The following is a 21,276-nucleotide window of genomic DNA, read 5'->3' as shown; positions in this document are numbered from 1 at the left end:
GTCCAGTACTGTACAGTACAGGGTCCTGTAGTGTTCTATATCCAGAATATGAATATACAAACAAGTGGGACTGGACACTACACAGACACCCCAAATTGATTTTTATTGCTCCTTGACATGAGAAAAGGTTTGAGACTCATCACCGGTTTAGAAGTGGATTCAAATGAGATTGGGGGCCAATTAAAACGATGCAGTGATGAGTGAAGGAGATGATGACTGGCTGCCTGGTGCCTCCTCACGCCCACCTGGGTCCACGCCCCCACCACACCTCTCTCTTTCTTATTAACGGTTCCCCCAGGTGGTCAGGTCATCCACGTTACTTAACCACGGATACGTGCAGAGATTTTCCTCTAAGCATTGTTTTTATCATTGCCACCTATATCGGGACCGTGGAGCCACGGTTCGATCGCCTTTTATCTTCCTTTTAAACTATTTTAATTGGGTAAAGCAGTGATCGGGGTTCGACATGGCCGAGTGGAAGACGCAGCTGAGCTACAACTACCACCACGCTCACGCTGCTGGTGGTGGGCTCTACGCCGCTGCCTACGGGTACGGCTTCATGTACCACCAACCACCGGCACCAGATCATCACCATCAGAGCACCGGGGCTGCAGCGTGGACCGGCGATCCGGGCCTTGTTGTCGATCTCTCCAACTACCACCACCACCCTGGCGTGACCCAGGCGTCTTACTACACGGCCCCGGGGACCCGGGAGGCGTCGCCACCCAAAAGCCCGGCGGCGCACGTCGGCCATCATCATCACCATCACTACCCTGGCTCGCAGCCGGGTGTCATCCAGTACTTCAGCAACCCGCACGTCCCGCAGACGGGCCACATCTACGGTCTGGCCCCCCAGAACCGCGACCCGTACGAGATCAATGCTGCACGGACACACGATGTGGCTGAAGACGCCGGCAGTGACACCAGGCCTGCTACACCGGCAAGCGACTCAGAATCGCACGCGTCACCTGGTGAGTTGATTGATGATTGCATGTAGGCCTACTTTTGTGTCAAGGACCCCCAAATGTATTGTGTGTATATAGCCGCGGACCCCCCCATCTGAAAATGTTGTGACAAGGACCCCCAGAAGGAGATTTATGTAAAAATAAATTACATTTTCCCCAAATGTTCGATATTTTTCAAATCTAAAAAAATAGCAGATCTACAAGCTCACAGCATGGCTCTGCTATTTTTGTATAGCCAAATTATAAATGGATAAAGTGGTTCAAATGATTGTGATGCTATGTTAGGTACTTTTGCTGAGGACTCTCTGGAACTACTTCAAGGACCCCTGGGCCCTGGGGATCCCCGGACCCCACTTTTTGAGAATCAATGGGCTACTGTACTTAACCTTTTTATAGTTCAGTCTGAACGTTCCCTCCATTGATCACCCACGTGGTGTAGTCCATTAAAACATCCCGACTCACCCTTTTCAATGGTGACACCTCGTGGTGTATGGTGAGAATTGCATGATTTGATAAGAATTCCCCTCACAGCCTGAAAAGCAGGCAGTGATGGAAAAGTATTCAATTTTTTTTACTTAAGTAAAAGTATCAATACTGAAATGTAAAAATATGGAATTTAAAATGTGCAAAAATAGGGGTTGAAGTGGTTAATGTATGTTTTGTAATAATCAAAATCTAGTAAGTAAAGTTTGCAAATAATTGTAGCGGAGGAAAAGTACAATATTTGCCTCTGAGATGTAGTGTAGTAAAAGTACTGAAAATTGAGTAGAAGTAAAAGTACTGAAAATTGTAAATACTCCTGTAAAAATACCTCAAAATTGAACTTAAGTACAGTACTTGAGTACATGTACTTAGTTACTTTACACCACTGTGAGAATTGCATGATAAGACTCCACCTCACCGCCTGAAAAGAAGGGCCTGTTTCTCATCATTCCATAAAGGGATTGCCTGAGAAAGCATTGTGCACATTGCCAGTCACATATATCTATATTGACAAATCATCTACACATTTGCAAAAGCAATGTTTTTACCCCTGCACCCGTAACCCCAGAGCACCAGTTTTGAACTCCTGCTTTCCTCCACACAGATTCATGGAGCCCTCGCTGCAGCAGCAGAGATGGAGGTCTCCCCCAAGCAGATCCACATGCCTGGTCAAGACGGTACCTCGATGGCGAAAGGGACAGCGTTAGCCCCAACGATCCTAAACCGGCACTTCACACAGATTCATGGAGCTCTGGTCTCCCCCAAGCAGATGCAGTTTCCTGGACGAGAAGGGACCCCGATGGCAGGAGAGACAGTGTTAGCCCTGACGATCCTAAACCCGCACTTCACACAGATCCATGGAGTTCTGGTCTCCCCCAAGCAGATCCAGTTTCCTGGACGAGAAGAGACCTCGATGACGGGAGGAACAGTGTTAGCCCTGACGATCCTAAACCCACACTCGACGCAGATTTGTGGCGCTCTGATAGCGACGCCAGAGAGCGAGGTCTCCCCCAAGAAGACCCGGTTGACTGGACAAGAAGGGACCTCGATGGCGAGAGGGACAGTGTCAGCCCTGACCATCCTGAACCCGCACTCGACACAGATTCATGGAGCTCCGGCTGCAACGCAAGAGAGCGCGGTCTCCCCCAAACGGATCCAGCTCCCTGGACAAGGAAGGACCTCGATGATGGGAGGGACAGTGTTAGCCCTGACACACCTGAGCAGGTCCCCTCGCTGTTTACAGAGAAGTTGAACATCCCCACCACCGTAGGGGACGCGGACGCCCCTGACCCCATACACGCACCTTTGTCCACCCCAAAGAAGAAAGGCAAGCGAGGCAAATCGGCAGTGAAGGCCGCCCGGGCGAAGCCGAATTCAAAGCCCCGGTCATCATTTTCAGAGAGTCAGATGGACGCCCTATTGCAGCGTTTCCACGCTCAGAGGTATCTCACCCCCGCTGAGATGAAGGAACTGGGAGAAGTCACAGGGCTAAGCTACAAACAGGTGAATATTAAAGAATGTGATGCAAAGAAATATCTGTCCAGCCCAAGTGTCCTGTTAATCGGTAACGGAGAAACGGCAGGCTGAGACACACAAAAAAATCGTCCATTAGGGGAGGCCCGACCTGAGCTGTGGTCGTGGCCTTAAATGCAAGACGATATACACCCCCCCAATAATTTACAGTATCTCTCAGTGTTTGTTTTTTTGTTTGGGAGAGTAGTAGTGATAAAAGCAGGATGAGAAGGAGGAAGAGACAGATTGAGGAAGGAAGACAAAGAGAAACTATTATAGGCAATGATCTGACCAATGTAAAAAGGAAAAAAAGATAACTGAAACTGTATTGCGTTTGCAAAACACAGTTTGTCAATTTATACATACAATACATAAGCCTAGCTTTAGTTATTTTTTTTGCTGTGCCACATTTAACACTGGCACAGGAACTATTTTTTTATGTTAAACAAATAGCAATATTAATGGCTTTTATCTGGTGTTTCAGGTGAAGACCTGGTTTCAGAATCGCCGCATGAAGCTGAGGAGACACATGAAGGACAGCGACTGGGTTATTTCTTCCAAAGGCGGCCCGAAAACCAGTCCCAACGCCAGTCCTAACCCCACACACGACACCAACAACATCCAAGCAGTGAGTGACCACATAATTATAAAAGCTATTAGGCTTTCCATTTTCTTTAAAAAAATGCCTATTTTAATGCGGACTTTAACATTTGCCATAGAAATATCTGTCCAGCCCAAGTGTCCTGTTAATCAGTAACGGGAGAAACAGCAGGCTGAGACACACAAAAAATCGTCCATTAGGGGAGGCTCGACCTGAGTTGTGGTTGTGGCCTTAAATGCAAGACGATATACAAACCCCCAACAATTTACAGTAGCGCAATGTTCGGTATGTATACAGTATGTGTTTCTCTGTTTATTAACACCCATCCTGTCTCCCTGTAGTATCAAGAAGAGGTATTTCATGCACAGCTTCAGGAGCAATACACCCAGCAGATGGCGTCCGCGTACAACCAGAGCCCTAGCCAGAACCTGGCCTACTATCTGGCAGCTATGGGCGCCGCGGGCTACAGCGCCTGGCCCTCTGCTGCTCCCCAGCCTGCTGGCTCTCCCAGACCCCTTCCAACCGGCTGGACCACATTGAGCCCGTCTGGCACGCACTACGAATACAGCACTGCCACGGCTGGCAATTCCAGTGGCAACACCAGCATTGACAGCGACGATGTGGTCGATGTCTCCAGTCCCTCGGTGCATGGCGCCAACCAGTAGTGACTTGGCCAGAGACTGCAGTTAGAAGGCTATTGCGACGTTTTGCGATATTCATATATCCTTGTTTATATTCCCCATGCACAAGTTTTAAGAGGCACCTAAGTTGGTAGTTGTTGGCCCAAAAACTGTTCGCTGCTGCATGCGTGTGTGCTCTTGTTCGTGTTTTATCTTTACCCTTTTTTTGTATTCAAATATTTGTATTTTTTTACCAGAGTACTTAATCTACATTGTGTGTTGTTTGCTCTTGGCAACGCTCCCGTGAGTTTGAAGCCCTGATGGATGTGTCTGTTTTATTCTTATCACTTATCATGTACTGCCAACAATGCAAAGTACTACTACATGTTTACACATTTGCCTGGGTGGGTCTTTTTTTTTCTTCTTTTGAATAAATGCCAGTTCACTTTAGTCACTACTTGAAATGTTGTCTTGTTTACATTTGGTACACGGTCAATTAAAGAACTATATTCTGTGTCTTGAACCACAAGAGTAAGTCATTGCATGCTCTCTGGGGAAAATAAGTTGGATCTCAAGTTAAATGTTTTAGGAACGGACTGATAACACCATAAAATGAGACTGATCATTAGTTAAAGGTAGGGTAAGTGATATTTTTTGGTTAAAACAAAGTATTTTGTTAAAAGTTTAAAGCACTATAGAGTGTTTGTTCAGTAACGAGTCTACAGCTCTTATAAACAGAAAATACATTTTCCGGTAGGTGTCAAAATCTCAGCCAATCAGGAGAAAGTACCCATTTTTAAGCTTCATGTTTTTGTGTTCCAGTTCCAGTTTTGAAACTGAAACAAATGCATTTTCTGTTTTATAAAGAGATGGAGAGACGAGGAGACTCCTTTTACTGAACAAACACTAGAGCAATGAGTACTATCTGAATATAGAGCTATTTAACCCTTACCCTACCTTAACTCATTCACTGGCCGCGTTTGCCCACTGCCAGAGAATTTATTGAAAAAAAAAAAAGTACTCAGGAGATACAGAATTTTTAAGTTAACAAGTGGATAGGAGTCTAGAGATCTTCGAAAAATCATATCTCCTTGGTCAATTTTTTACGTTCTTGGCAGAATCGGAAATAACGTTTTTTACGTTCCAGGCAGGGAATGAGTTAATAGTCAAACGAAGGCTTTTGAGAAAACGGTTGACTGATCCCAGAACTAGCCAGCAAACTAAGTGCATTTTATTGAAAAGATAACGTTTATTTACATCAGAACCAAAATCAGCCAATGGTGACCACGGTACATACAACGTTGCGCCCATCACCCACATAATGCAACACCAGGCATCAGTCTCCACTGCAGACCTACATGGGGTTTGTAAGGATCAAATGTTGATTTTGCACAACAGGTAAGTCGGGGACACCGATATATCATTTATATACGAACAGTGTTGTAGCCAAATAAGTTGAACCAAATAGGTGGTGGCAAACTGGTCCCATTTAGTATTCCTGCGTCATCAGATGGTCGCTCTTTCAACAGAGCTCCTTTTAATCCGATTTCTTCTGACTCGAGAATAACAAGTGCAACATAAGCAGCCATATTATGTGCATGCAAGTGGAAGACTTTCCTCCACAAGGAGAAAACCACACCGCATGACAAGACTGGAAGTCATCTCCATAGGTAGGATAGTTGAAATAATGTCATCTGTTGACTATGAGTGTGTATGGGGGGGGGGGGATAATTCATGAGCCCTGTAAACCCATGCTAGTGTCTGCAGTGGAAACCACCAGTGTATGCTGGTGCCGTCCTGCAAGCCAGCATCATACAATGCTATAACCACACGCATACGTATCTCACCATACACATTCCATTCATTCCTGACGATGGGACACAATCATCCCTTTATAATGCAGCGTCCCCTTTTCATCCTTAAATATATAACCTCGTCCCACAGCAGCCCTTCATCTTGTCCATTTATTTGTTCACCTCCCAACCATGACAGCTTGTATAGTCTCTTTATTAGCTCCTGCCAAATCAAGGTTAAAAGGCCCCTGGTTTCTCCTGCCATTCACCCCTGCAGGAGGTGCGTTTGTGTGTGTGTGTGTGTGTGTGTGTGTGTGTGTGTGTGTGTGTGTAACCGAGATAGGAGCATGTGACTGTCTGTGTGTGTATATATGGCATGAGGCAATGCACGTTACAAAGAGTGCGACTGTGCATGTATTGTACTGTATACACTCAACGCGTACCTACGCGTAAGCACAAACCCTTCTGCACACACATACACACATACACATCTGCGTCCTGGGCATCTGCGTCCTAGGCATCTGCGGCCTGGGCTCTCTAGTCCATCTTGAGGCTGCGGTAGATGTAGCGTATGAACGCCAGCGAAGCCCAGAAGGACACGGTGCCCAGCATGAGCGAGAACACCAGCGCCGTGAGCAGCGAGTAGCCGAAGAACTCGGCGCTCTGCACCAGGCCGCTCATGGACGAGCGGTTGCGGTAGTAGAAGACGGAGTAGACGAAGATGAAGAGTCCGGTGGACGCCGTGCTCAGCACGCTGCGCCACCACCAGCGGTAGTCCTCGCCCGACAGGAGGAAGTAGGTGAGCGCCACGGAGATGCACGCGCCCACCGACAGCAGGATGGCGAAGACGCACAGCAGGATGCCGTAGAGGGTGTAGTGCTCGCGGCCCCACACCGTGGCGAAGATGTAGTAGAGCTCCACGGAGATGGCACTGGAGGGAGAGGATGGATGGAGAGACAGACAGAGAGACGAAGGTGGAGGGAGGGGGAGAGGATGGGAATGTGGGAAAGGGGAAGTGATGGAAAGATGGGAGGGAGGAGAGAGGGGGTGAGGAGGGGAGAGTAGTGATAAAAGCAGGATGAGAAGGAGGAAGAGACAGATTGAGGAGGGAAGACAAAGAGAGAACCATTCAATGGCAATGATCTGACCAATGTTTTAAACAAAACATTTTAGTTAAAAGGTAAGTAAGATAAGTGTTAAATATCTCTATATTCTGATAGTACTCATTGCTAAAGAGTGTTTGTTCAGTAAAAGGAGTCTCCAATGTCTCTCCAGCTAAACAGAAAACAGAAAATGCATTTTCAGTGCTCTCTCCTGATTGGCTTAAATGTTGTCACCTTTTCACAAAAAAACACCAAAAAATATCACTTACCCTACCTTTAATATTAAAAAAAGATAACTGTAACTGTATTTTGTGTTTACAAAACTAACTAAAACAAACTAAACTCATAGAGAAAATGCTGTTAGTTTTCATCTTTGTCAATTTATTTAGTTTTTTTAGCTTTTTTTAGCTATGCCACATTTAACTGTGGCACATGAAGAGCACTATACGTCATGAGTCACCATGACTCAGAACTAAGACTCTTTTAACATCAATGCAATACGGTCCACATCGTGTCAAACCACAATATCACAACGTCTCTGCATGGGTCAATCCCAGCTGGAGACCTGTGTTTGATGTCCTGTCCTCTCTGCACTTACTTAGTTTTTAATTAGGTTTGAACAACACAGTAGTAACCTGTATGTGGTCTCTAGATTTGTGGCATTCTCCTTTGTTTTTTGTAAAGATTGTACAGCGGTTTTTGCTTCATTTAAACTGGACGGTGTAGAAAACACTGAGAGCAGCTGGTTAAGTGGTCCATGCACAGGTCAAATCAGCTTCATCTTCTTTTTACATAACCACTACCCACCTGAATGGCAGGAAACCGCCAATGGCCATGTGGACAGCCGTGTGCTTGTACCAGGGCTGGCTGGGGATCTGTCGGGGGATGTTGCGGGTCCGGCAGGGCGCCTGGAAGCTGCCGGCCCGGTTCTTGCCCACGATGCCCCCGATGATGGTGAGAGGGAAGCCCACCAGGACCCAGGCTCCCAGCAGCAGGAGCACGGTGGTGGCCGGCAGGGCCTGGGTGGAGCCGCTCCACCAGTGGACAGAGTTCACCACGCTCCATGTCAGGAACAAAGGAGCTGTTGGATGACATGACTACAATGTAAGCAATGGAATGTAGTTCAATGGTCACAGCGAAAGCAACTCAAAGACAGCGGGAATCATTGAATTGAGATAAAATAAAGCTATACTTTACATTTATTTATAATGTAGCTATACATTGAATTATTCAGGTAGTCAGGTACATTTTTTTTAAAGCTTGAACATTTGTGCAAATCTTTGAAAATATATTTTAAAGCGAACATTTGTAACTCAAATCTTTACTTCTGGAGGTCCCTGGAACAAAATATTTTACAAATGTTTGCTTTAAAAATGTATATATTCAAAGATTTGCACACATTTTCACGATTGTAAAAAGAAATAGCAGATCTACCAGCTTGTATATCTACTATTTTTGAATAGCCAAAGAAATCTAAAATGACACAGACAGATGCCTTCCCTGATTGAATGGATTAAGAGCAACTTTATTATTAACATATACATAACATGCACCGCATGAAAAGGAAGCTGTGAGCTTCCTAGAATTCCAAACGACAGAGTGATCACAGCGGAACAAAGCAAGAGCAGACACAGAAGAATTCGTTTCTAGATGGCTTGGCGTTTGGGGCCTTGGGGGCTTATGTTTTTAGATTTATGTAGAGGTGCTTGTCTTCCAGGTTTTTAAAATTAGTTTACTGTTATTTTGTGCTGAGCACGCAGAGACAAACTTCTAACAATGTCAGATTAAACATTAAAGGTGTGCTGGTATGGCAAATTATACCACCAACACAATTTAATGCTGAATCTAACTGGCATAATGTACGATTCTGCGTTTGCTTACTTCTGCCTGGAATATCCTCTAGAGGGAGCTAGAGCTATTAGTTTCTTTAGCCACAAGCCACAAGAGATGTCCTATAAAAGGCGGATGTGGTTAAAATAGGCGTGGGTTTCTGAGGCTACTGACTGACTGACTTGAAACGCAGGTTGGTAGAAGACGGGGGTGGCGTGCAGTGATTATTATTTCTGCATTTGTTAGCTTCCTGTGGGCCCGGAAAGATGAGGGTTGAGCCATCTTAGTGTGTTTACGGCATGGTGTGAGTCCTTGCTTGAAGTGAATATTACTGTACTGTATGGAAGGCATTAATTCAAGCTCACCGTTTAAATAAAACAGTAATAGCGGATATATGTAGGGTTAAAGTTGTTCAAATGGTTTAAATGCTATATTAATAACTAATTTAGCTGGGAGCCCCCTGGAACCCCCTCAAGGACCCCTGGGCCTGGCCTGGGGGCCCTCAGAGTCAGACCCTACTTTGAGAACCACTGATATATTTACTGTCATCTTTATATGGTTTACTCCTTCCTATGCTTAGCTCTCTTCTTAAGTACAGATAATTAGCTTGTGCTACAGTGCACATTTGCCCAAGAGGTGCAGGTTGTTTTGTTAAATGTGCGAATGCATGAAATGACATTTAGATTTACCGTCACAAAGTAATGCTGAAATAATGCTGCCCTATAGGCAGTAGGGATGTGCATGACTGACCAAAATCATTTTGGATTATTCTACTGTTCTTAAGAATGGGTAATTGAGCCCCATATTTAAGATTATTCTAATGAAATAAAATAAAAATAAATAAAAATTATATACTTCAATTAGGCTAACAAAACAATTGACCTAATGCAGAACATGAAAAAATAGTTACACCCACATTACTGCGGTAACAAATAATAGTTTACTTTTAACCCTCAGGAATGATTAATCAATTATAGTTTCCAATCCCTAACAGGCAGGAAGGCTGCAATCAAAGTATTGCTACAGACACAGTTGCGACCCTTGATACCGAGAGAGGAAACTGTCGTGCTTATTTGGCAACAGCTGTGAGACGAGACTGCCAACAGCTTGAAAATGTTGCCCTATGCGTCTCATTGCCTTTTAATAGGGAGGAAGTATTTTCTGAAACCAATAATAAAAGTACCATTTATGATCACAAAGCCATGGTTCGTAGGTTTCCCTTTCTGACAGCCACTGGTCCCCACAGCTTGTGTCAGGTAGTATGTTGTGTGTTGGGTAACTGTGTGAATGTTAAAGAGGGTTCTGCTGTGAAACAGTATAAATGTTCCACAATTTACCCTGTTTAACCTCTTAAGCCCTAAATACTTTGTCATTATGATGAATAGCGAAAAAAAGCCTATTTAGAAGCTCACAACATACAGTTTACAGTTTAAGCATTTAGCAGACACTCTAAATCCAGAGCGATTTACAGTAAGCAAGGACACAAGATAATACATCATAATACATCAAATGCATAAAAATAGTAATTTTTGTCATGTACGCCTTGTGAGCTCACACTGTAGATCTGCTTTTTGCTTATAATGACATTCCCGAAACAAGGTCATCAGGATTAATGTGTGGTTGAATAAAAGGTAAATAAAGAAATACGGAAATGACATGCTTTTCCGTAAGACTGTACTCACCAGAGAAGAGAGACGAGGTGAGAATGATGTTCCACACCCATCGCTGACCGTGGATCTGCGTGTAGAAGCTGCACGACACGTAGCCGGACACACAGCTGGTCAGCGCGTACAGGACGATGGCCGCCGAGTTGATGGCGCCGTGGCGATGCACGTTGAACATTCCCAGCAATGCCATGACGATGATCCCTATGGGAGCCGTGGTCGCAGGACATTAATGGGGTTGTTCATCAGAAGAATCAAAACTTCTCAATGTGTTCCAAATGCATTTTTTTAAAAATCCTACACCACTTCAACAAAACCCGCTGTGACCCGTAATTGACCTTAATCCTAACCATAATCTCATAAAAACTATGCCTAACCCTAACCTCACAGCAACTATAATGCCCAACCCTAACCTGAAACTCACAAAAAAAATTGCCTTAGGCTCATGGGCCTAATATACTAACACAATGAGCTATCAAAGTCGCTGTTCGAACACACTTTTGGATGTTATTTGAACCCGCAAACAAATTAAAATAGCCTCCCTGGGAGGCATTGATCGCCTCCCATCGCCTGTTGGTTGTTGGGGGATGTGGTTATTCTATACATATCACTTACAGCACCTTTAATGAAGAAAGTGTAACATGACCCCGCGTGTAGGAAGTTGATCATGAGTTTACATACTTTTAGATTTGCTATACTTTCACTGGAGAACATAAACCAGGGCTTGTCGTCTGTTCACTTTGCAGGGACATTCATATATATTAACAAGAAGACTGAAAAAGTCTTGGCACTGGATGAATGGAAGTCATCTTCTTTTATTTGTTCAAATAAAAATCAAGTTGTGTCAGTTGTCACAAGCCTCAGGAACCTCAGGAATTCTTTACTCCACCCAAGCATACAAATCTCCCCTTTGTGAGTCAAGTGATTTCGGTGTCTACTTCATGGAAAGTGCAGACGATCCTAATATTTTGTACAGTACATGAATTATGCCTCGAGCGCTCAAATTGTGAATAAAACATTAGTGCAAAAAAATAAACTGCGATGTCAGCAGTGGAAAGAGGAAGAAAATGATCAATCACCATTGTTCAACTCTGCCTTATTGTTCTAGGTCCTAGGAGGTAAACCAGAGCCGTTGAACATTTAGCCCCCCTCCATGTCGCCACGTTATGGGTACGTGTACTCTTATCGGGTTTCTAGTAATGTCACACTGCCATTCAATTCAAAGGAACTATAGCTACGGGTCACTGATGCTCAGACAACGAGCCTGTTCAGTTTTCAAGCAGGACAAAGAAAGCACAACTCATATTCACTGATTTACATTACACTAGATCTGTGAGTGTGTCTAGGTATTACGGCTTGATTATACTTATTGTGTCTGTGTGAACACGAGGTGTGTCCTAGTTAACTCTATCTTACATCAATTATTTCTGTGCATTCCTGTTGAACCGCAGGCTTATGTGCACGTGTGCAGTATGCGCACGTACAGAATGCATGGTCACCGCACTTCAACTCCTTTATTGTCACCTAGAATACAACAGGTAGCAACAGATCTCCTCTCTCAACCTCGCCTAGAGCAGTGTCAGTGTTTGTTTTTTTTTAAAGATATTCTTGGGGGCTTTTTCTGCCTGGGGGGGGTGACACACAGCAAAGGTCGTCGGTATCGGGAGTCGAACCCGCTGTCAAGCTGGATTACCAGCATATGTGGTATGCGCCTGGACCGCTAGGCCAGCGGGCGCCCCAGTGTCAATGTTTTTTGTGCAGTCAGTGTACTTGCATACATACATAAAGTATGCACAGTTATAAAATCTGGGATGATCTGGGACAATACGTCACCACAGACATGAGCTGGTGATGAAATTTACTTCATATAACGCTAGGAGACCCCTCAGCCTTTAGGTGTGTGTGTGTGTGTGTGTGTGTGTGTGTGTGTGTGTGTGTGTGTGTGTGTGTGTGTGTGTGTGCGCTTGAGTGAATGAATGCTCACCAGTAGCTAGTGTGAGGAACTGTGCCCCGACTCCCAGCACAGCACACAGCAGACTTTTGTACGGAGGAAACCTGAAGACGTCGGTGTGTATGATCTTCCAGCCATTGTCCCCCTGGTCCAGATCATCGCAGCTGCCCTCCTCGTCCACATTGTACCTAGACGTGACAACAGACACTTTAATGCAGGGATGGAAATGGAAGAAGAAATTATAATGATAAAAGACAAAAGATGCATTGCTCCTCAGGAATACAAAAGGAAATAGGAGGAAATTGACTGAATGCTGTGTGCGTGGTGACTGATGATTTTGGAGGTGGTTGTGATGAGCTGGCAACGCTGTGGGGAAATTTCAACTGCGATCTCCAATAATTAATGATGCCCTGTGCAATATTTTCGATAGTCACACAATGCACTGTATGCAGTGGTGTAAAGTAACTAAGAATATTTACTCGAGTACTGTACTTAAGTACACTTTTGAGGTACTTTGAGGTACTTTTACTTTACTGGAATATTTCCAATTGTCTATACTTTCACTTCTACTCCACTACATCTCAGAGGCAAATATTGTACTTTTACTCCACTACAATTATTTGAAAACTTTAGTTACTAGTTACTTTGCAGATATAAATTATTACATTATAAAACATACATAAACCACTTTAGCCCTGTTTTATACTTGGGCTATTTTCAAACATTTTAGTACTTTTGGTACTTTAAGTACATTTTGATACCAATACTTTTACTCAAGCAAATTTAGAATTCCTGACTTTTACATGTAACAGAGTACTTCTACATTGCAGTATTGATACTTTTACTTAAGTAAAACATTTCAGCACTTTTCCCACCTCTAACTGTAGGAGGGTTCCATTAAACAGTGGCTATGTGTCACAGAAAGGGGCTCTAAAAACACAGAGATCACACATTTCAAAGGCCGAGCGAACGGACCTGGCAAAGTCATTTTTCAGGACCCTCATGAGGATGATGATGACGAAGCCCAGCAACAGAACCACCAGCACCAGCGAGTTGATGATCGACAGCCAGTGGATCTCCAGCGTCTTCGGGAAAAACGAGTAGTCTCTGAGGCGGTCGGCCCGCCGCGAGTGAGGCAGCGTGGACTCGAACCAGTGGACGCTGTAGGTGTGCGTGAGCTTCAGGCCGCCCGCTCCCACATTGACTCCCGCCAGCGCCCCTCCCCCCTCCTCCAGGGGCACAGGTTTGACGTCCTTCACGGAGACGTTGGCGAAGATCACGGAGTCGCCGTTGTACTCGATGTTGAAGTCTAGATGAGTCCACAGACCCACCTGGTAGAAGAAATGGAAAAGAAAGAAAGATGAGATAAAAACCAACTCAATGCCTTATTGTCACTCTTACACACGTACGCATGCAGAATGTCTGGTCATATTTCTGTGTTAAAAGTTTCAACATTCTAACTTATTGTTTACAAGGCTACACCGTATATGGTTCAGCTCCTGAATACATCTCTGACTCATTGGCCATTATAATTCTCAGATCATGAGACATTCATCTCCTAACTACCTAGACTACCTAATAAAATGCAAATCCGGTGCATGTATCTACTATGGTCCTACTCTCCGGAACAAACTGCATGATGACCTGAGTTTAGCTACAACTGTAATCTCATGATAAAAATGCCATGTGGGTAGACGGTGGTCGGTCATCACAAATGTGATGTTACTTCACATCTTACTGCAAAAACGTCACAAACGTGACATCAGTGAAGTAGTGCTTACGTCACAAACATGACATCAGTGAAGTAGTGCTTGCGTCACAAACGTGACATCAGTGAAGTATTGCTTAAATCGATCACAAACGTAACATCACAAGATCAATTGAAACTTGATTTTCTATCTAGGTGTGAAGGCTGCATAGCGGCCTGAACATCTATTCTTTTAAAAGCACCCATGCCTTTGGTTAGTCTCTGTGTGCTGTGTGTGAAGTTGCTGCATCCTGTGTGGGTGTGCCATATCTTGTGATTGTATGGATGGATGGGGTTATAAATGCTGTATTCTACGTTGGTGGGTGATGGGTGTTTACACTGTACTATACTATGTCTGTCTGTGTTGTTTGTTTGCTGTCCTTTTAATGTAAAAAACATTGAGTTTACTGTGTATGAAACGTGCTATACATTTAACCACTTAAACCGCATTAGCGGAATCCCCTAGGGGTCTATAATAGACTTACTTAATTACCTCCTCGTTTCCCTCCACACTAAATATCTTTTAGCCCAAAATACCTGATCTCCAAGCTCACAACACGTTGTGAGCTTGGAGATTTTCTATTGTCGCCGAATGTTAGAGAAAAATAGGGAAGCATATGGTTAATTTGACAGAATTTGTTAACAGTTTTTAAGCAATTGAAACTGCGTGCACGCACACACACACACACACACACACACACACACACACACACACACACACACACACACACACTTCACCTTGTGACTGTGAGGGAGGAAGCCACTCTCTTCCATGTACCCCACAAACCCCCAGATGGGAATGTCGTCCAGGACAAACTCAAAGTAATAGAGCTCCTCTATGGCCTCACGAAGCATGTCCACCTGAGACACACACACACACACACACACACACAAACACACCATTAGCAACTACTACACTAAGTGATGGGGGAAAAAAGCACTCATTTAAATTTACAAACCAATTAGTAAAGACAACACAAAACTAAGTATGTTTATTTTAATGATCAATCAATAAATTGTTTTGCAGCTTGAATTAAAACATTTTTTTTTTTTTTTTTTTTTCACATCATTTTCTTTTAAAATATTTACGTTATGTTATAATAAAAATCTTAGTGTTTTGACGATTATTCAGGGGCCCACTAGCAATATCCTCACGGCCCACCAGCGGGCCCCTGCCCACAGGTTGAGAAACACTGCTGCAGGTTGAGAAAGTATCTGCCTGTGATATGATGCTAAGTGTTGGATACACCATATAGAATGGGACCTCAATCTGAAAATAAATACCTGTTTCTCTGACAGACTCAGCTGGCAAAGTGTCTTCTTCTCGACGTTCTCCCTGAAGCGAATGTGATACAAGGACTCTGCCATCCTGTCGCCATCCAGAACCTCCCCCAGACTCAGAGATTTGTGGTGTACCTGGAGAACAAGTGTAAATCAATGTAAGTGAAATGCATTTCTGCTGTGGATTAGCATCTAGAACACAATGTTCTTCTTAACACAATGTAAGTTGCAGCAGGCTTGGCTTTGTTGGCCTGCAAACAGATTCCATCAGTGCTTGCATGTTCTGTATTGTCACCACATCATGAAACAACCTACAATACAAATAACTGTCACTGGGGAAGTGACGTTCAATTTGACTCTCCAGGCTCTGTCCCGTGTTTACTGTTATTGGAACCATGACTCATGAGTTAACAACTTAAACCCCATGCTGCCGGGATCCCCCACGGCTCTATACATCTGCTAGTATTTTCTCTCTACATCAAATCGAAGCTCACAACACGTCACGTTGTGAACATTTTTGACGAATATTCGCCCCAACATAGGGATACTACGGTTCAAGTTACACAATTAGTTTCATAGAAAAATGTTCACTGTACAGACATTTTTTGTATACACTGTATACTGTTGGGTAAAGCCTTGGGCCTCACTAAGCTTGGATCCACACAGATTATCCGTCTATCCGCCCTTTCCACGTCAGAGTCAGATTCTTCTAAATGTTTTTGTCTGTGGATTTTGGCAGACGTACACTCAAACTCAAGTCTGTTCAGGAGCAGACTTATATGCCTCAGACATTGCGTATAGGTTATTAGAATGCCTCATTCCGGCCCGGATCGCTGGCCTTGCGGTCCGGGCACCTAGGCTCATAAGCAGCCTGACGGCGCGCCGCGGGTTCGAGTTCCGATCCCAACGACCTTTGCTGCGTGTCTCTCTCCTCTCTCTCCCTCTTCCCTGTCTATTTTCACTTTAAAAAAATCTAGCAATAAAGGCAAAAAGCCAAAAACAAAAAAAGCATGCCTCAGTCTTCATGCAAAATCTACATTTATGTGCCCAACATTTGTCATCACATAAAAGAAAAGAACGATCTATTGCTTGGATGCATATTAGAGACATGATGCAAATTCAAACAGATTTCTATTTATTTTCAGTTGACGCATTTAGAGAAGATTTTTTAGGACCCTCGCGTGTTTGCCGTTTCTGCAAGTGTCCACAATTTCGTGTATTTTGACTCGACTGGCAAAAGGAGCAGCTCCAATGTCGCGCTATTAATTTATAAAATTGATCACATGAACGCCATACAATAGCCTAATAAGTGTTACCATCTGATGAAACTGATTAAATCTAGCGGCGTTCCTGGATTCCAGCGTCATAATGTTACCTCAAAGGTGAACATTCTTTAATAGAAAAGGGGCTTAGGCTATATAATATCCTTTCCACATTTTATTAGCCTATTATTTGGTGGTGGGGTTAAACTCTGTAAACTTTGTATTCTCATTACACATGAGAGCCTTATTTTATTAACGTTCAGTTGATCCATCGTGTGATCGAAGCAGAACTCGCTTCCAGACAGAACAGATGTACAAGTTATCGACCTGACACGTTGTAAGCTTGCAGATCTATTCATGAATCGCATGTCAAAGTTTGCTTGGGATATATATACAGTATATACCACTCTTTACACTCTAATATTGTCGGAACAGCTTAGTGAATGAGGCCCACTCTACTAGGCTGTGTAAGGAGCGGTCTTGAGACAAACATTGACATGACAAATGAAATGACGATGTCATGCATCCTTGGCCTAATGATATGTTAAGAATGAAGACACCAATTCATGCTGACCTGGTATGTATTGTTACGAGTATAGCTTGTGACTATAACACAAACTCCACCCCATCTATGTGTATAAAGGATGATCTGGTCTCTTTATCGCCATAGAACTAATTGACCACAAGCCTGTGTGTATCAGGTACTTCTCCCCTGAGCTCTTGTAATAAACTTCTATCTTAGAAACCCAAAGCACTCTGTTTGCCTCAACATCCTGCCTGATCCATAATTCCCTGACGACACAACTGTATGGTGCCAGCCAGTAACAGATCTAGAATTAGTGATTCAATTGTATACTAAATAAGTAGTGATTACACTATTTGACAACATTTCAATCCAATGTTCTCTGTGGTCCAACAAAGGGCCCCATCGGACTGAAACATCGTGACATTAAAGAGCGAAGCAGGAAGAACTAGTAGTACGCTGGCTTTATTTACTCGGGCATACAGAAAGTCAGAAATCATCTCTAGGTATCCTGACTGAGAGGATTACCGGCACAGTACGACAGCGGAAAACAAACATGGCCGACCTTCTCTGGACTGCAAACTGGCAGTGTGTAGTAGTGGTACGTCTCCTGGGGGTTATGGTAAGGACCCACTTTGTTGACGTACAGAGTGACGTTCTCCCCTTGCTTATAGCTGACCGCCCCCAAGCCAGGCAGGACACACAGGACCAAGACGCAGTACAGGCTCATCATGGTCCGCCAGCCGCAGGGCAGGTGTCCTACTCCCAGCTGCATAACTCCTGGAGCAAAGACATACATTTCATTAGTTTCTTCTGGGAAAGGGGACATTTCCCCCCCTGGCTGTCTATATCCTAATTACTTTCTGTCTCATTTCACGTCTAGAAATAAGCGGCATTGCCTGTCGGTGCTGTTTGAAATAGAGCCGACATACAGGTATATCAAGTCCTACAAAAGACACGGCAAGGCAAGGCAAGGCCACTTAGAGTACCTTTCATACACCAAGGCAACTCTAACTGCCCAGCCAGGCAGGACACATGTCTCTTTTTAAAGTACTGTTGCACTCTGTATTTGTTTTTATTAGAATAAAAACAAATACAGAGTGCAACAGTGCACTTTAAAAAGAGACAGGCATGCATACTGAGGAGTTGAGTGAGCCACTCTTAAGGATAACTAATTTATTAACCAGCAAACTCATTGGTATTTCCACCCAAACGTATTGGATTGTGTCGCCTCCTCATCCCTGAACTGCAGAGCACTCACAGTCATACACATACAGTTCATGCCCTAGACCAATGGTTCTCAACCAGTGGTCCAGGGACCACCAGTGGTCCTTGAGGGGGTTCCAGGTGGTCCCCAGCTAAATGATGGAGAGTTGGTAACGAAATGGACCCTTATATAGATCTTTAACTCTTGAGAGCGTAAAATGAAACCATTTGGTTTCATTTTACGCTCTCAAAAGTTACATTATTGTTAAACATCTGCATTACTTAATTAAAGAATTGTTATTTTGATCAACGTTTGCCTGTCATCTCTCCTATGGTACCACATCAATACAGCATGGAATTGTGCACAAAATCCTATCCAACGATAACAAAATATTCTAAGTTTTAGGTCTGAGAGGCTAAATCTCATCAAATGGTGGTCCGTGGCTCAAATGCCGAATAAATAATGGAACTTGATATGAAAAGGGTTGAAAACCACTGAGCTAGATCACTCTCTCTCTCTCTCTCTCTCTCTGCCAGCATTTACACTCCTTCCTTCTGGCCAAGTGGCCATACATGATAGTCTACCCATGTCCAGGAAGGCATATGTTATTAAATATAAATAAATAACCTTCTCTCAATCAACAATTATGACCAACGATATCGTTTCATTACTCTATATTGTTTCTTGTAGCCCAGTCTCCATCACAGCTGAAAGCCATACTCCTCTTCATCCCCTTCACCTAAAACTTGAACTGTGTTCTATCACCATTTCTACGGTTCAGTGCTCAGGCTTGATATAAGATGAAGATAAAAAAAAACATTTATACATAAGGAGTGCTTATCTGTCGTGAATACTCAAATACTAAACTTACTGTCATGTAGGGGTGAGGGATAGATAGCATACTGAATGTCTGACAGCAGAGCCCTGCAGAAGCTAATCTTTATGGTTAGTGGGTTCCATCTGGAGTTTGTAAACTGCAGTTATTCTGTTTCAAACATTTGTATTGTGAAGCACAGGATAAAAACATACATTTGCAATTCAAACGCTTATGAAGTGCTTCCCTATTTTCAAAAACAAACAAACAGACATACACACACAAAATAAACAGGTCCAATGAAATGAATGAACAAACAGTGTCAAAATGTACACATGGGGTGTAAACTGCAGTTATTCTACTAACTGCTTGTAAATGGTAATGGATGTTAGTAGTAACAAATGAATAGCTATATTCATGATCAATGTGAAATAAATAAACAACCCACTGATATGTGACTGATCTCCATCAAGTCTTCATAAATAATTGCATCCTGAGAGATGAGAAACACCCAGGCGGCCAGAGTCACCAAAACAGCACAATCAAGCAATTCTTTGCATTGTGTATATCAGTGGTCCTCAAACTTTTTCATGCCAAGGACCCCCAAATTGACACTTATTAGCCCGCGGACCCCCTATTTGAAAAGATATGCCAGGGACCCCCATAAGAGAAGGTTTTTACGACTCTAGCAGTGATTCTCAACCATTTTAATTTCAAGGACCCCCAGTTTGACATGCATTAAGGCTACAGACCCCCATTTAATGGCATTTCTATCTCTGGGACCCCAATTTATATTGTAAAATCAATGTTAATTTAACTTTGAGAGTGTACAAATGGAACCAAATGGACGGGTCCATTTGGTTCCATTTGTACACTCTCAGAGTTACAGACCCACAAGGGTCCATCCTGACTATCCATCATTTAGCTGGGGACCCCCTGGAACTCCCTCAAGGACCCCTGGGGGTCCCCGGACCCCACTTTGAGAACCAATGGTGTATATGTCAATATTATACAACAATAATGAATAAATACAGATTTAAATAAGTTTAAGATCTGAAAAAGGGAGAAACCTGCCTGTTTGTCGGGATTCTTCAGATTCCTTCCAGGGCCCAATAATAAAGATCTCTCCTCCTCCTCCTCCCTGTGTAATGGATGTATATATCTATGTAAATAGATATATCACCTTAAATATTGATGATCATCTTGGTCAAGTGTTATTATACATTGATTATGTACAGCTTCACCGGAACACCGAGTACTTTTATATGAAGAGCGACTCTCTCCACGTCACCTTAACAAATAAAAATAATACTGCCCACTGGTGTCTAGTTGTGTTCCGGGCAGGGTTGCCAGATATTGTGAGAGCAATAAGCAACTAGGTTACTAGGTATATGAAAACAAGCCCAAAAGAAGGCCACATGAGCACTTTTTTTTAAAAAAATAAGAAAATAGCAGATCTACAAGCTCACAGCACGTCGCGAGCTTGTAGACCTGCTATTTTCAAAAACTCTTGCAATAAAATGTGCAATATTTGGAATATATTCATTTCTAACAACACAAATGCTCCCTCCCTGTGGCACAAAACATTTTCATGAAAATATTTGAGAACCACTGGTTTAAATAATTATTTTAAACATTGGGAAACAAACAACCCACAACTACCAATATTTACAAGTGACTTAACAGGAAAAACAAGCACAAAGTCGCTTATAATAAGCGGACATGGCAACGCTGTCCACTGCCATTTGTTCCGGGTGGGCGGGGTTAACAAAAACAAAAACCTTATTTTCTAAATATATATCATTATTATAAATACAATTACTTTGCTAATACAATAATTAACAAACGTAACTTAAAGTCAACTTAATCGCTATTTTAATATTATTTATTAATTGTTTGCGACGTCGCTGCTAATCTCCT

The 21,276-nt window shown here is 43.2% G+C and overlaps 1 protein-coding gene across 2 annotated transcripts; it reads right to left on the bottom strand.

Moving 5' to 3' along the window:
• Nucleotides 1-5,413: 5,413 nt before the first annotated feature.
• tm9sf1 (transmembrane 9 superfamily member 1) lies at nucleotides 5,414-20,678 on the bottom strand. 2 transcript variants are annotated; one of them, XM_080417259.1, is made up of 9 exons: nucleotides 20,431-20,678; nucleotides 17,901-18,115; nucleotides 15,554-15,685; nucleotides 15,008-15,130; nucleotides 13,498-13,853; nucleotides 12,556-12,710; nucleotides 10,590-10,775; nucleotides 7,885-8,158; nucleotides 5,414-6,905 (listed from the first exon to the last, which is right to left on the bottom strand). In XM_080417259.1, exons 2-9 carry the CDS (start codon nucleotides 18,108-18,110, stop codon nucleotides 6,512-6,514), a joined length of 1,830 nt encoding a protein of 609 aa, XP_080273385.1. In that variant the 5' UTR covers nucleotides 18,111-18,115; nucleotides 20,431-20,678; the 3' UTR covers nucleotides 5,414-6,511. The 2 variants fall into 2 exon arrangements, with proteins under 2 accessions (XP_080273385.1, XP_080273386.1); XM_080417260.1 differs by having other exon boundaries at nucleotides 17,901-18,118; nucleotides 20,435-20,678.
• Between the last annotated feature and the right edge of the window lie 598 nt (nucleotides 20,679-21,276).

Source organism: Gymnoscopelus braueri (genome assembly GCF_963280865.1).
Source record: "Gymnoscopelus braueri genome assembly, chromosome: 21".
NCBI lineage: Eukaryota > Metazoa > Chordata > Actinopteri > Myctophiformes > Myctophidae > Gymnoscopelus > Gymnoscopelus braueri.
Note: the sequence above shows the minus strand (reverse complement) of the source record. Positions and strands in the feature narration are given on the sequence as shown.

Bases quoted from the DNA above. Each gene is read 5' to 3' on its own strand.
- tm9sf1 (XM_080417259.1), bottom strand. From the start codon at position 18,110: ATGCAGCTGGGAGTAGGACACCTGCCCTGCGGCTGGCGGACCATGATG. The intron at 15,131-15,553 runs GTATTTATTTTC...TGTGTGTCTCAG, and splicing joins TGAGTCTGTCAGAGAAACAG to GTGGACATGCTTCGTGAGGC. The intron at 12,711-13,497 runs GTCCGTTCGCTC...TGTCACGTCTAG, and splicing joins CTGAAAAATGACTTTGCCAG to GTACAATGTGGACGAGGAGG.